Source organism: Garra rufa, chromosome 8, assembly GCF_049309525.1.
Source record: "Garra rufa chromosome 8, GarRuf1.0, whole genome shotgun sequence".
Lineage (NCBI taxonomy): Eukaryota > Metazoa > Chordata > Actinopteri > Cypriniformes > Cyprinidae > Garra > Garra rufa.
The window spans coordinates 42541277-42558096 of record NC_133368.1 but is presented as its reverse complement, the minus strand read 5'-3'; the positions used below and the strand labels follow the sequence as shown (position 1 = coordinate 42558096).

The 16820-nt window shown below is 34.8% G+C and overlaps 1 protein-coding gene across 1 annotated transcript in view; it reads left to right on the top strand.

Annotated features, from left to right (window-relative positions):
- The window catches only part of LOC141340193 (histone deacetylase 4-like), a 47263-nt gene that overhangs the window by 1763 nt on the left and 28680 nt on the right, over positions 1-16820 (top strand). Inside the window, exons 2-6 of the mRNA XM_073845119.1 lie at positions 261-467; positions 3891-4077; positions 5604-5737; positions 13138-13282; positions 13653-13801. Of these exons, the coding sequence (XP_073701220.1) occupies positions 261-467; positions 3891-4077; positions 5604-5737; positions 13138-13282; positions 13653-13801 (822 nt within the window). The remainder of the gene's footprint in view (positions 1-260; positions 468-3890; positions 4078-5603; positions 5738-13137; positions 13283-13652; positions 13802-16820) is intronic.

The following is a 16820-nucleotide window of genomic DNA, read 5'->3' as shown; positions in this document are numbered from 1 at the left end:
TACATTTAAAGAGTCCTTGCTGAATAGTGTTCATTTCTTTTAAAATAAATAAATAAGATTTTACACTTGCATCTTACTGACCCCAAAATTTTGAACGGTAGTGTATAATTTTAACACCATTGTTAAAGTTGTTCCTTCACACTACTGAATACAGATCCATATCATATTCTCTAAGAAATCATTCATTTTGTATGAGTAGAAGTCGGCTTCATCAGATGACTTGATGGTGGTTTTGACATGTGTTTCTCTGTCTCTCTCAGATGATGGCTAAGCCGAACGAGCCGGGCCGACAGCACGAGAGCCACCCGGAGGAGACGGAGGAAGAGCTGCGGGAGCACCAGGGGCTGGGCGACTCCACGGAGAGTCTTCCTCACGGAGTCACCATCAAACAGGAACCCCCGGATGAACAGGATGAAGAGTTCCAGCAGAGAGAGAGGCAAGCTGAAGAAGAGCTGCTCTTCAGACAGGTGAGGGTGTTAGAGCAGACAAACATCTGTCACCATTTCTGTGAATGGCTCAGGATAAAGCCACACATTGAGCTCCAGAAGGGGGCAGCAACAGGCTCCCATAAGGAATCAGACACCCTGTTGGTGAAAAAGGGGCTATTAGCCACAAGAACAATCTGTCCCAACAAGATACTGAGCATTTCTAGCACTTACTCAGCTGGAGACATGCATTCATTTTACTTAAAGCTGCCAAAAAACAATAATGGTGGTTTATGTCACATACAAATAGACCAATTGTACTAGAAAGCATGCTGTTTTCATTGGAATTCATTTATTTGAATTAGCAGTATTGCACAAACAAACAAATAAATGAATATAGCAATAGCCAAAAATACATTGTATGGGTCAAAATGATCAATTTCTCTTTTATGCCAAAAATCATTGGGATATTAAGTAAAGATCAAGTTCCATGAAGATATTTTATAAACTTCCTTCCTACCATAAATATATTAAAACATAATTTTTAATTAGTAATATGCTTTGCTAAGAACTTCATTTGGACAACTTTAAAGGCGATTTTCTTTATATTATGATTGTTTTGCACCCTTAGATTCCAGATTTTAGTTATATCTCGGCTTTCAGAAGATATATAAACCTCTATTTCAAAAAATGACCCTTATGACTGGTTTTGTGGTCCAGGGTCACTTATGTACATAATAAATGTACATAAAATATATTTATTTTAATGTACACTTTTGCAAAAAATACACTACCATTCAAAAGTTTGAGGAATATTTATTTTAATTTTATTTGATTAAAATACATTAGAAAACAGTAATATTGTGAATTATTAATATAATTTAACTTAACTGTTTTCTATTTGAATCTGTTTTAAAATGTAATTCATTCCTGTGCAGACAGAGTTCAGTTTTCTAATATAATAAAAGCGCCCTTTTATTTACATGAAATGCTCAGTGTGAGTTTATTTATGCAGTCCCTGAAAAATCTGTGTATTTTCTCACCATTCAGAACTGTTTAAAGCAACCGCAGGTCCTCAAGATTTAATCGCTGCTTTTTGAAAATGAACAGGAGGTGGGCACTTGTGCTGGACGAGATCATTCAGGTCCAGCTCTTTTTCTTCTTAATGGCCAGCGGGGGTTTGAAACCCTCAGCATGTTCCTGCAATCAAATTGAAATATTGAAATATTCATCAACTAACTAAGGCTGTGTCCAAAACTCAAGGTAGCTGCCAATTAACAGGCAGTGTTTATGCATGAAGAAACCTCCAAAGATTTCAGACCAGCTTCCAAAGCTTCATAACATTACTTCTAATGATCAAGGATAAATCAAGTCCACTTTAGACATAACCAAGTAATGATTTTAATGGCTTCAATGCTTGTTTCTAAGTAGAAGGTAGAAGCTACTGTTAAAAGTGCAGGGTTTTTTTTGTTTGTAATTATTTTATTCAGCAAGAATGCATTTAAATTGGTGTTCTTTTGGACTTTTTATTCATCAAAGAAGCCTTAAAAAAATATTGAACAGCAGAGCAAATCGGCATATTAGAATAATTTCTGAAGGGTCATGTGACACTGAAGACTGGAGTAATGATACTGAAAATTCAGTTTTGCATCACAAGAATAAATTACATTTTAAATATATATATACCAATGGAAAACTGTTATTTTAAATTGTAATAATATTACTGTTTTTACTGTATTTTTAGCAAATAAATGCAGCCTTGCTGAGCATAAGAAACTTCTTTCCTGACCCCAAACTTTTTTCAAATCAGATTTTATTATTTTAAGTAACCACCTCAACCATATGTTATGCTTTAGTGACTTCAAACCTTCATATACTGCCATAGAAGGCATATTTTCACTGGTTTTACAGTCTTAAATAGCTAAGTGCAAAGCATTGTGGGATATTATGTGTAGCTCAGAACACTTATCTTAAGCCTAATAAGTGAATTCTTTCTCTTGGATTTTCAAAAGTGTACATTTTCTACATACACTAGATTGGCAAAAGTATTGGGACACCCCCTTCTAATGAACTGGGTTGACTACTTTAGTCATTTCCATGAGTACAAATCTTAATGTTTAAGCATATAATGATATTCTAGGGAAGTTTGTGCTTCTAATTTTATAGCAACAGCATTGACAGGACCCTTTTCTATTCAAACATGACAATGCCTCTGTGTATAAGGCAAAGTACTAGAAGAAATTATTAAGTCAAAGTGGAAGAACTTGACTGGTCTGCATAGAGCAAAGTCCTAATCCCAGCTGAACACCTCTGTGACTTTAAATACAGACCTCAAGCCAAAAACTCATCTCCTAACTCCAATGACTTGTACATATGGGTACAGTCATTTTAGACACTTCCAAAAGTGTTGCAACAGAGATAGAAATAACATTTTTATATACATGAATTATGTTTCCATCTTTGTTGCCACACTTTTGAAAGTGCCTTTTTCTGTTCTAAAGAAGGGGTGTCCCAATACTTTTGTTCACTGTGTTGTTTTGTTTTTTTGGAGTTTTTAGCGCAATATCTGCATTTAAAGTCACTGGAGGTGTTCAGCTGAGATTAGGACTTTGCTTTCTGCAGACCAGTCAGGTTCTTCCACTCTGACTGAATCGGCCATTTCTTTTTGAACCTTGCCTTATACACAGAGACATGGTCCTGTTAGAATAGAAAAGGGTCCTGTCCAAACTGTTGCTACAAAATTAAAAGCACACAATCCCCTAGAATATCATTATATGCTTAAACATTAAGATGTATACTCATGGAAATGACTAAAGTAGTCAAACCTGTTGATTGAAAGGGGGGTCCCAGTACTTTAAGGACGTTGCTAGTGGTTTGCAATGTATTGAGTGCCACCTGCTGGTTATTTTTGTAACTACAGGGTGCCTAAAAACACTTCATGTTCATCTGAATGAAGAATGACACTTTTGTATAAAGATATGTATGTTCATTTTCACATATGTGACCCTGGACCACAAAACCAGTCATAAAAGTCAGTTTTTTTTAAATTGTTGAATTTATTGAAGCTGAATAAATATGCTTTTCATTGATGTATGGTTTGTTAGGATAGGACAATATTTGAAAATCTGGAATCTGAGGGTGCAAAAAAATCTAAATATTAAGAAAATCACCTTTAAAGTTGTCCAACTGAAGTTCTTAGCTATATTACTAATCAAAAATTAAGTTTTGATATATTTACGGTAGGAAATATTCAAAATATCTTCATGGAGCATGGTCTTTCCTTAAAATCCTAATGATTTTTGGCATAAAAGAAAAATCAATCATTTTGACCCATACAGTGTATTTTTGGCTATTGCTACCAATAATCCCAGTGCTACTTAAGACTGGTTTTATGGTCCAGGGTCACATACTGACTTGCAAAGTAAATTTATTTTAAGCTAAACTTCTGTTCTTGTCTTTAAGCAGCAAGCTCTCCTGTTGGAGCAACAGAGGATCCATCAGCTGAGGAACTATCAGGCATCTATGGAGGCAGCCGGACTATCTGTGACCTTCCCAGGCCATCGGCCCCTGTCCAGAGCACAATCGTCCCCGGCCTCTGCGACCTTTCCCATTGTGGTGCAAGAACCTCCAGCCAAACCACGCTTTACCACCGGTCAGTCACTAAAATAGATCCTTCAAAAAACTTAGCAACCTTAAAAACTTATGTGACCCTGGACCACAAAACCTCTCTCAAGTAGCACAGGTATGTTTGTAGTAATAGCCAAAAATACATTGTATGGGTCAAAATAATTGATTTTTCTTCTTTTATGCCAAAAATCATTAGGATATTAAAGGGATAGTTCACCCAAAAATGAAAATTTGATGTTTATCTGCTTACCCCCAGGGCATCCAAGATGTAGGTGACATTGTTTCCTCAGCAGAACACAAACGCAAATTTTTAACTCAAACCGGTGCAGTCTGTCAGCCATATAATGGCAGTAGATGGGCACCAAACCTTTAAAAGTAAACAAAAACATGCACAGACAAATCCAAATTACACCCTGCGACTCGTGGCGATACCTTGATGTCCTAAGACACAAAACGATCATTTTTTGCGAGAAACTAATCAGTATTTATATCATTTTTTACCTTTGATACACAGCCACGTCCATCTGTCATGAGCAGGAGTTTGGCATCAGTCACGTCACATGTGCACGCGCTGTGTCGTAGTATACGCAAACACCGGAAGCGATCTGTCACGTGTATACGACACTCATTGTTTACACAGTGCACAGAGATTGTGGGTATAGCGGCTATTCAAAATGGTAATTACTTGCGCGTATCCTGATTGTTTAAACCGATTTAATGCTAAAAGATTACGTTTGCTTGCACAAATTCATCCGGGACTTTTCACCGATTTCCCCTTACGGCGTTTGCGTATTCTACGCCAGAGCGCGTACACGTGTAACGAGCCTGATGCTAAACTTGAGCTCATGACAGATGGACGTGGCTGTGTGTCAAAGGTAAAAAATGATATAAATACTGTTCAGTTTCTCGCAAAAAATGATCGTTTCGTGTCTTAGGACATCAATGTATCGCCACGAGCCGCAGGGTGTAATTTGGATTTGTCTGTGCATGTTTTTGTTTACTTTTAAAGGTTTAGTGCCCATCTACTGCCATTATATGGCTGGCAGACTGCACCGGTTTTCGTTAAAAATCTTCGTTTGTGTTCTGCTGAGGAAACAAAGTCACCTACATCTTGGATGCCCTGGGGGTAAGCAGATAAACATCAAATTTTCATTTTTGGGTGAACCATTCCTTTAAGTAAAGATCATGTTCCATGAAGATATTTTATAAATTTCTTACCATAAATATATCAAAACTTAATTTTTTATTAGTATCATGCATTGATAAGAACTTCATTTGGACAACTTTAAAGGAATTTTTCTCAATATGTAGTTTTTTTTGGCACCCTCAGATTCTAGATTTTCAAATAGTATCTCGGACAAATAGTTGTCCTATCCTAACAAAATATGCATAAATGGAAAGTTTTTATATTCAGCTTTCAGATGTTTTATAAATCTCAATTTCCAAAAAATTGACCCTTAAGACAGGTTTTGTGGCCCAGGGTCACATATTTAAAAGTGTATTTAAATTAGTTTGTATCCATCATTGAATAAGCATTTGTGTCACTTACAGGTCTGGTGTACGACACCCTGATGCAGAAACACCAGTGCATGTGTGGAAACAGTAACATCCATCCCGAACACGCCGGACGCATCCAGAGCATCTGGTCACGACTGCAGGAGACGGGTTTGCGCGGCCAGTGTGAGGTACCATGTTCACATACATCTCTTAGTTTACAACATATTAGCTCTTTTAGCGGTAACATGATGTGATCTTTCAGCATCAAACTGATTTAAGTGGTATTTAGCTTCAGCATTGCTAGTAGATTGACTGAAGGGTATTTTTGTGATCTGTAGAGGGCGCTGTTCAGCCATCACAAAGACAGCCACACAGTTCTTTTTGATGAAACTTTATGAATAAACCAAAGAGGCTTATACTCAAAGGAAAAGGGGGTGTGAGATTGTTTTGAGCATGATCGAGGAAAATTTGAACTGGGAGAGAAAAAGAAGCAGACAACTCGCACATAAGAGTAAAGGACGAGCTGGTGAATTACAGTGGGAGCTGTAATTCACTTTCTCAACAACTTTGAGAAGTTTTGAGAAAAACAAAACTTAATGTTTTTTCCTATAATGACAGCAGCAGTTAAGCTACATAAACGTTCTGGTTTGCTCGAAACCTGAACCTTAATATAAGCAGTAGATTCTGACTTTTTGTACTGAGTAAAATTATCAATTTTAATAAGAATAATTACTTAAATATAGTGTTAAATATAGGTGTTATTTAGGGTCAGGGTTAGTCTCTTATATTCTTACTGCATGTGTTTAATCAAAAAAGTGAAATATTATTACAATTTGAAATAAGTGTTTTCTATTTGGATATATATTAATATGTAATTTATTCTTGTGCTGACAAAGCTTTGTCACATGATCCTTCAGATACCATTCTAATATGCTGATTTGCTGCTCAAGAAACATTTCCTATTATTATCCATGTTGAAAACAGTGCTGCTTAATAATTTTGTGGAAACTTTTTTTCAGGATATCTTTGATGAATAGAAAGTTCAAAAGAACAGCACTTATTTGAAATCATGATTCCGAATTTTTCGTATGCGTTTTTTTCTTCTGTTTTTTTTTTTTTTCGTTTTCGTCATCCTTTCCTATTAAAATGCTTGCTACAGACCTGGATTGATTTTTTTTTTTTATGATGGACGAAAGTTTCGGAGGTAGTGTGTACTTCAGACACAGTGTTTTAGTTTTTTTCAGAAAAAAATAAATGAATAGTGACCTTAAATTTTTAAACATTAGTTTATTTCTGCTTAATTTAATTCTGAAAGTTTCAAAATCTTGCATTCTGATTCTGGTCATATGATCCTTCAGAAATCATTCTGTCGATTTGCTGCTTTTAAGAGACATTTCTTATTATTATCCATGTTGAAAACAATTGTGCTGCTTAATAATTGTGTGGAAACTTTTTTTCATGATATCATTGATGAATAGAAAGTTCAAAAGAACAGCACTTATTTGAAACAAAACATTTCTTTACTATTTTACAGTCCCCTTTTGATCAATTTAATGCCTCATTCCTGAATAAAGGTCCAAATTTTGCGTTTTTCAGTTTTTTTCGTATTCGTCATCTTTTCCTATTAAAATGTTTGCTACGAATGCAAAAACACAGAAAATCAAACCTGGTCCGATTTTTGTTTATGACGGACGAAAGAGGCAGATTGTAAACGTGATTGACACAACGTGAGGACATTTCGGACTCTGTGTGCAGTGACCTTTAAAGTATTATTTTTTCTTTAGGGGAAAAAAAAAATAGATAAATATATGACAAATTTTTTACATTAGTTTATTTCTGCTTAATTTAATTTCAAAATTATCAATTATCATGAGATTTTGAAGTCGCATGATCCTTCAGAAACCATTCCTTCTGAAACCATTCTGATATGCTGATTTGCTTCTCAAGAAACATTTCTTATTATCAATGTTGAAAACAAGCTGCTTAATAATTTTGTGAAAACCATGCTAGATTTTTTCAAGATAAATAGAAAGCTGATGAATAGAAAGTTAAAAAAGAACAGCATTTATTTTGAACAAATTTTTTCTTTATTATTTTTATTGATCAATTTAATGCATCACTGCCGAATAAAAGTGTTAATAAATAAATAAATACTGACCACAGAATTTTTAACGTTAGTTTATTTCTGCTTAATGTAATTCTGAAAGTTTCAAAATCTTGCAACTTAGCTTAAATGACACAAATTACATATTTAATTTACAGACTATACAACCTGCACAAAACTGCTCACAAAGCACCACAGAATTCATATCTGTGATGAGTGTTTTTTTGCATATATATGTGACCCAGGACCACAAAACCAGTCATAAGGTTAAATTTGACAAAACTGAGATTTATACATCATATGAAAGCTCAATAAATAAGCTTTCTATTGATGTATGGTTTGTTAGGATCGGACAATATTTGACTGAGATACATCTATTTGAAATCAGAAATCTGAGGATGCAAAAAAATCAAAAAGACTGAGAAAATCACCTTTAAAGTTGTCCAAATTAGGTTCTTAACAATGCATATTACAAATCAAAAAATACATTTTGATATGTTTACAGTAGGAATTTTACAAAAAATCTTCATGGAACATGAACTTTACTTAATTTCTCAATGATTTTTGGCATAAAAGAAAAATCAAAAATTTTGACCCATACAATGTATTTTTGGCTATTGCTACAAACAAACCCCAGTGACTTAAGACTGGTTTTGTGGTCCAGGGTCACATATATATGTGACCCAGGACTACAAAACCAGTCATAAAGGTTTTTTTTTTTTTTCAATTGAGATTCATGCATCATCTAAAAGCTGAATAAATAAGCTTCGATGTATGGTTTGTTAGAATAGGGCAATATTTGGCCGAGACACAACTGTCTGAAAATCTGGAATCTGAGGGTGCAGAAAAATCTAAATATTGAGAAAATCACCTGTAAAGTTGTCAAAATGAAGTTCTTAGCAATGCATATTACTAATCGAAAATTAAGCTTTCATACATTTATGGTACGGTAAGGAAATTTACAAAATATCTTCATGGAACATGATCTTTGCTTAACATCCTGTTGATTATTTTGACCCATACAGTGTATTATTGGCTATTGCTACAAACATAGTTATAGTGCTAATATAGTGCTACTTAAGACTGGTTTTGTGGTCCAGGGTCACGTATATGTATATTTACAACATTTTGCAATGCTCAAATCTGTTTTCCCCCAAAATCAGTGCAGAAAAGCAGTCTGTGCCTGCTTATCTCTGCCTCCACCTGCTGAGGGCAATTCCTGAGCTCTCTCATCATCTCAAGCTCTGATCGCTGGTGCCTAATGGCTCTCGCTGGATCTAATCTCTCCTGCCACGCTGGCTCCATTGCGTCAGGCCTGTTAGAGTGGGTCGCATAGCTGCAGTCTCTGTTTTCCTCCAAACAAACAAGTAAACAAGCACGACAATGGCACGGCCGCGCGCCCGCTCTCTCGCCTACGTTCGCTCCTTGGTGGGGATGTTTATTGTTCTGGGAGATGGAAACAGTGAATTGGGCCTCAATTAAAGGCAGTCATGACTCTAATACCCCCTAATCTACAGCAGGGGGCCCTTAAAGAGTGTAGGGTTGTTTTAAGCTGCCGCCAGCCAGCACCGGGCCCCCGCGGGCCCCTCTTTAACTGCCCCCGCTGTTAAATCCGAGAGGTAGTACGTCCTGTTGCAGGTGTCACCTCGGCTCGGCCCAGAGCGCTTCCACAGGTGGGCAGGTCCGACTCCCTCTCGGATGGTTTGTGCCTCAGAGGCCAAAGCTATTAAAACAGGGAAAATGACATTATTGCAAATCCAGCAGCTCCGGCACCTCCGAGGGCCGACGGCTTTGTTCTACAGGCATGTGGGGCCCTGTTTGGAGTGGGAGGTGGACAGCGGGTCTGTTTCTGCTCTGCTTAGACAGCTAAAGACTTCAGAGGGGGCACCATGGCAGTACATTCAATAGGGCTGTCGATTTTGCAATAGATGGAATATGTCTTGCAACAATCTCATAAAAACATGTGCTATAAAAAATTAGACATGACCTACACCAGTGGTTTCCAATCATGTTCCTGGAGAGCCAAAGTCCTGCTGAGTTTAGCTCCAACCAGCACTTGTCTGGAAGTTTCTAGAGAGTCTGAAGACTTCGATTAGCTGGTTCAGATGTGTTTAATTAGTGTTAGAGCTCAACTCTGCTGGACGGGTTTTTTAAGGACACTTTCTTTCACACATTAATCATCGGTTGTTCAGAAAGAATTTATTCAGACACCTTCAACAGTTCTCACTTTATCACAGTTTATTCGCTGTAGTTTAGAAAATGGTCATAAAATATGACAAGAACTCAGAGTTAAACTGTGTCAGAACAAATTCATCTTGATAATGTCAGACTTTTAAAGAAAGGTATGTAATGGATTGCAGTCAACCAAAAAAACTGTTAGTATGACAATATTTACACAACTACACTGTAAAAAAAATCCTGTAAATTTTACTGTAAAATACTGGCAGCAGAGTTACTGTAATTTTTACAGCAGCGCTGTAATTTAATTTACAGCATTATCCTGTGTTTCCTTTCATTTGTGTATTCTATATGTGACCCTGGACCACAAAACCAGTCTTAAGTCGCTGGGGTACATTTGTAGCAATAGCCAAAAATACATTGTATGGGTCAAAATTATTGATTTTTCTTTTATGCCAAAAATCATTGGAAATTAAGTAAAGATCATGTTCCATGAAGATTTTTTGTAAAATTCCTACTATAAATATATCAAAATGTAATTTTTGATTAGTAATATGCATTGTTAAGAACTTAATTTGAAGATCTTTAAAGGTGATTTTCTCAGCATTTAGATTTTTTTGCACCCTCAGATTCCAGATTTTCAAATAGATGTATCTCGGCCAAATATGGTCCTATCCTAACAAACCGTAGAATCAATAGAAAGCTTATTTATTGAGCTTTCATATGATATATATATCTCAGTTTTGTAAAATTTAACCTTATGACTGCATGGTTTTGTGGTCCAGGGTCACATATATGCAGTATACAGTATATTTTTTAGATTGCTGAATATTAATGACTGGTAATTTAAACAGTTCATAAACTGCGTAAGCTTTAAACAGTGTTTAACTGTGTTAAAGTGTTGAATAGTGTGAAACCTAAAAAAAAATAATAATAATAATTTGATATATCTTAATCTTGAAAAACGGGTCCAATTTTATTTAACATTTAACTCTCAAATTTGCATGAGAGAAATGTCGTAGAGCAGTGCATTTAATATTATTTTGAATTCCAAAATAAATTGGGCATGTAAATATTTACTTGAAACACATATTAATTACCCTGCATAACTTTTAGTTTAACTTAAATACTTTGTTGACCAATTACCAAGCAATGCTTAATTTTGTTCAGTCTGTGCAAAACATAGCCAGCTCAAAGTGTCCAGATAATGTTTGATCCCAAATTTGTATCTGTTTTACTGGTAGTCCACTGTATGAAGAATTTTTGGGTGAAATATGTCACAGTTTACTTAATTCTGTTATGCTCACTTGCATAAATGAACTATAGTGTCCTGCACCCACTAGTTAAAAAAAAAAAAATCAAATATTATATCTGGTGTCTGAATGATTTTTGCTTTGATTGTTTTTGTTCTTTAAATATATAAAAATCTAGAAAGTGTTTTTAGACAGATTTGCCTTATATAATGTAAAGTCTTTTGTGTTTGCAACTTGTTAAAATGTGACTTTATTTAATATGATGTTAAAATTAGAATTTTGAGATTTGAACTTAAAAATGCTTCTTCAGCAAGGGTGCAATCAAGGAAGTTTTAGGATTTTTAATTGTTTAAAATGAAATCAAGAAATATAATACCATTCAAAGAATTGTTCCGCAATGATGCATTAAACTGATGAAAAGTGAAAAGCAAATCCTTCTACATTGGACCTTATACAAAGTTTTTTTTTTTTTTTTTAAATAAATGCTGTGCTTTTTTACTTTGTATTCATCAACGGATTGGGAAAAAATATGTTTTGACTTTCCACAAAAATGCAGCACAACTGTTTTCATCATCAGTAATAATAAGAATGTTTCTTGAGCAGCAAATCAGCATATTAGAATGACTTCTGAAGGATCATGTCACACTGAAGACTGGAGTAATGATGCTGAAAATTCAATGCAAAAATTTAAAATGTAGTAAAATGAACAAAAGCTATTTTAATTTACATTTTTCACAATATTACTGTTTTTCTTGTATGTTTGATCAAATAAATGCAGTCTTGGTGAGCAGAAGAGACATTTACTGAAAAACGTTTTTTAAATTTTGCATACGCAGATTTTTTGAACATTAATTCATGGTTAAAAACATGGAATATACAGGCCGTTTCACAGAATTGGTGCAAACTGTTGTCCCGCAACCAAAAAAACACATTTAAAAAGCATTTAAGAATTAAAATCTTATTATCTATTGAAACCAATTATATTATTTAAAATATTAGTAAGCTTAATAAATATAAAATCATCATTTATTGGGTACTTTCAATTAGGAGGTGGCTGTCCCAAACCCTAATCCCTAAATTTTAACTTATAAAAACAATATTGAAGAAAATTTTTTATTTTATTCCATTGTTGTTTTAAAAAAAAAATAACTTTTTGATTTAAAAAAAACAAGTTCAAATAAATGTATTATTTTATATTTTATTCATATTTTATTTATATCATGAAACTTAATGTAAAAAAAAAGTGTCCCGCATTTTCATGTCACTACCGAAACAGTGTATGTTTTAGTCTATTGGCTAAGACTTATTTTAATTACTAGTGTTTATTATGTGAGTTAAAATTCTCTTATGTGATGTGTTCACTTCCAAAACATTACTGTCACTCCCGAAACCGTTTTGTCAAAAATAAATTATATTGACTTATCAACTAAGATGTTATGATAGTGTGTTTCTTTCAATGTATATTCAAACTAATGAATCCTTAACTTTGTGCCTTTTACAAAGAAAATTTGAAATCAAAACACAACAAATCTCATAAATTACACTTGAAATATTGTTAAAATTGTTATTGATTTACCTCTGAAAACTGTATATTTACAAGGTAGATGTAAACAAAATGTCAATAGGTCAATATAGCCCTTTGTATTATATATTGTTGTGTTTCGGTAGTGACAAATTTGGGGAGAGGACAAATATTCCAAAACTTTCTGAAAATACAATATGAGAATTAACTGCACAATTACTACAAATGTGTACCTTAGATATTATACAATTTGCATACATACAAAATTTGTGAAAAAAGATTTTCTCTCTAAACTCTGACTTTGAGTTCATAATTGGCCCATACACAAAACTGTTCATTCATCACACTATATGCACAAAAAAAGTCTCCAAATTAAAACTGCATTACAGCAGACTAATATCAGTCTGTTGCTACATAAGATAGTACTACAGACTGAAATGCACAGCCTCCACTCCATCCATGTCAAATTGAATATTACATCTTTGCATCTTTTCTTACTGAGGTTTTAACTCTCTCTTTATTTTTCCCCAGTGTATTCGAGGCAGGAAAGCCACTCTGGAGGAGCTACAGACGGTCCACTCTGAGGCTCATGTGCTGCTTTACGGAACTAACCCTCTCAGACAGAAACTGGACAGTAAGAGCAAACACACTGACACACACACACACACACCTGACAGCACCATGGGCTGAATCTAAGTGAGTTTTGTGAATGAGCGCATTGTTGTATTTCTCTCTCTGCGACAGTTGGAGTCTCCGATGGCCTTCTCAGTTATTAGCCCGTGAAGCGCTTCGCCTAGACTTCTGCAATTATCCACATTATTTACGCTTCTGCAGCCAGATCCGCCTTACAGCATGTTTCCTAAACGCTGCAGTTCGTTTCATTTCTTTTTTTGGCCCGTTGTCGTTCCTTCCCCATCCCGAGCTCGCTGGCGTTCCCCTCCGTCAGCCCACTCTCTGCTTTCATCAGTCATGGCCTTGATCTGAGTTTGCCCCTGAGCTGTCCGTCAAGGCCGTCACCTCTCTGCCAATAACAACCACACATGCAGTTTTCCATGACTTCAGCTCCGGCCCCCTCATGCAGCGATCAAACGCACGCTTCGACGACATGCCCGCTCACACACACTTGCACACGCATGGATATTTCACACACGTCGGGTACGGAGGCGATACGTTTCCACCTTTCCTATCTGATTGGGTCGGTTTATTCGACTGACTTTTGATCTTGCAACAATGTGTTGCTTCATAAGTATGATTGATTTGAAAAATAGGCCAATTTTAATCAATACATGCTTTGCCTCATTGAGAAACTCTGGATTATTGCATGTGTGTTAGAAGTGGATGGTCATTGCGGCATTTTGGTTGAGGGTTCGGGGTTGGTGGTCCATCTGTGCTGATTTTTAATTGTTTGTTTATTTACAATTGCAGCCGATTGACGTCTTTTGCTGTTGTATTGCATCTCAGTTTTTTTTGTGTGTGTGTACTAATGCCATTTACTTGCACAGCACTATGTTTGTGAAATAAGTTATACTGTAAGCATGCAAACAAGACTTGCAATGCTTTGCAATACATGGCCAGCGCAATAGCGTTCTTTCTGTGGCAAAGAGGAATCATCAATATAAAATTTGGTTTAAAGAATGTTTAATAGATTAAAATGAATTCTTGTTTTAAGTGAGTAATGCATTTCCATAATTCAGTAACTGATGGTTCTGATGGATTTAAGTAGTGAAATATTTGCTAGACTAATTCAGAACGAAAATTGAGTTTGTGAGTCTTTTTTAATGATGAAAAGAGCTGGCTCATTAGAGTCCGTCAGACTTTGATGGTACTTCTTGATCCACTAAAATAGTTGGCTAGTAAGAGTTGTTTATTTGTTAATCTGCTTATATTGGTTTCGCAATATGTTTTGATGAATTAAAAAGAACCAGCTCATAAGAGTCATTAGTTGAATCAAATGACACTCGTTGCACTGTATGTTCTTGATTCACTAAAAAAAACTGATTCATAATAATCAATGATTTGTGAATTGCATTATACTGTATGAGACTCATTTGTTTGTGAATCAAATTAAACTGTTCGTACTGTATGGTTTTGATTTGCTGAAGAGAATTCAGTCATAAGAGTCATTAGTTTGTGAATCAAAAACACTAGTTTTGCTTTGTTTTTGATTAACTTAAAAGAGCTGGCTTATAAGAATCATTGGGTTGTGATTCAAATGACACAAGTTGCACAAAATGTTTTTTGATTCACTTAACAAAACCAGTACATAGAAGTCTAGAAAGAACTGGCTTGTAAGAGTCATTAGTCAGTAGTTTATGAATCAAATGACACTGGTTGCACAGTATGTTTTTGAGTTACTAAAAGGAGCAGTTTCATAAGAGTCATTGGTTTGTAATTCAAATGATGTATTTTTTATTTACTGAAATGAACTGACTTGAATGAAATTCATACATTTTTTAAATTAAATGACATGGGTTGCACTACGTTTTTGATTCACATAAAAGAATCAGATCATGAGAGTCATCATTTCATGAATCAGATGGCACTATGTTTTTGATTCACTTAAAAGAGATGACTCAAGAATCATTGGTTCGTGATTCAAATGACATGATTCACTTAATAGAACCAGCACATAAAAGTCTAAAAAGAACTGGCTTGTAAGAGTCATTAGTCTTTAGTTTATGAATCAACACGGGTTGCACTGTTTTTTATTTAAAATTTGATTCTAAAAAGAGCCAGCTCCAAAGAGTCATTTGTTTATTAAGTGGATTACACTTGTTTCACTGTATGTTTTGGATTTGGAACTGGCTTGTAAGAGTCATTAGTCATTAGTTTATGAATAAAATGACATGGTTTACACTATGGTTTTAATGTACTAAAAAGAGCTGTCTCATAAGACTTGTTAGTTTCTGAATCAAATTAAACTGTTTATACTAAATGGTTTTGATTTGCTAAAAAGAATTCGCTGAGTCATTAGTTTATGAATCAAAAACACTAGTTTCACTTTGTTCTTTGTTTCACTTAAAATAGCTGGCTTATAGGAATCATTGGTTTGTGATTCAAATGACACAAGTTGCACAAAATGTTTTTTGATTCACTTAACAAAACCAGTACATAGAAGTCTAGAAAGAACTGACTTGTAAGTCATTAGTCATTAGTTTTTGAATCAAATGACATGGGTTGCTCTGTTTTTGATTCACTAAAAAGAGCCAGCTCCTAAGAGTAATTTGTTTATGAATCAGATTGCACTTGTTTCACTGTATGTTCTGAGTTTACTAAAAAGAAGCAACTCATAAGAGTCATTAGTTTGTGAATCAAATGACAATGGTTGCACTGTATGTTTTTGAGTTACTAAAAAGAGCCATTTCATAAGAGTCATTGGTTTGTGAATCAAATGATGCTGGTTGCTCTATTTTTGATATGCTAAAATGAACTGACACAGGTTGCACAAAATGTTTTTGATTCACTAAAAAGAGCCAGCTCCTAAGAGTCATTTGTTTATGAATCAGATTACACTTGTTTCACTGTATGTTCTGGATTCACTAAAAATAACAACTCATAAGTCATTAGTTTGTGAATCAAATGACACTGGTTACACTGTTTGTTTTTCATTTACTAAAAAAAGCTGTTTCGTAAGAGTAAATAGTTTGTGAATCAGATGACACAGGTTGCACTACATGTTTTTTGATTCACATAAAGAATCAGATCATAAGAGTCATCAGTTTATAAATCAAATGACACTGGTTTCACTATGTTTTTGATTCACTTAAAAGAGATAGCTCAAAAATCATTGGTTCATGATTCAAATTACATGGGTTACACTATCTATCTATCTATATGTGTGTGTGTGTGTGTGTGTGTGTGTGTGTGTGTGTGTGTGTGTGTGTGTGTGTGTGTGTGTGTGTGTGTGTGTGTGTGTGTGTGTGTGTGTGTGTGTGTGTGTGTGTTATTTTTTTTAAATCACTAAAAAGTGCCGCCTTATAAGAGATTAGTTTTTTTTATTCAAATTCAGGGGTTGCACTATGTTTTTGATTCCCTTAATGAGATGACTCAAGAATCACTGGTTCTTGATTCAAATGACATGGGTTGCACTTTATTTTTTTGATTCACTAAAAAGTGCTGGCTCATAAGAGATTCGTTTTTGAATCAGATACCTGGCTTGCACAATTTTTTTTCATTCACTAAAAAGAACCATTTTATGTGAATCAAATGACATT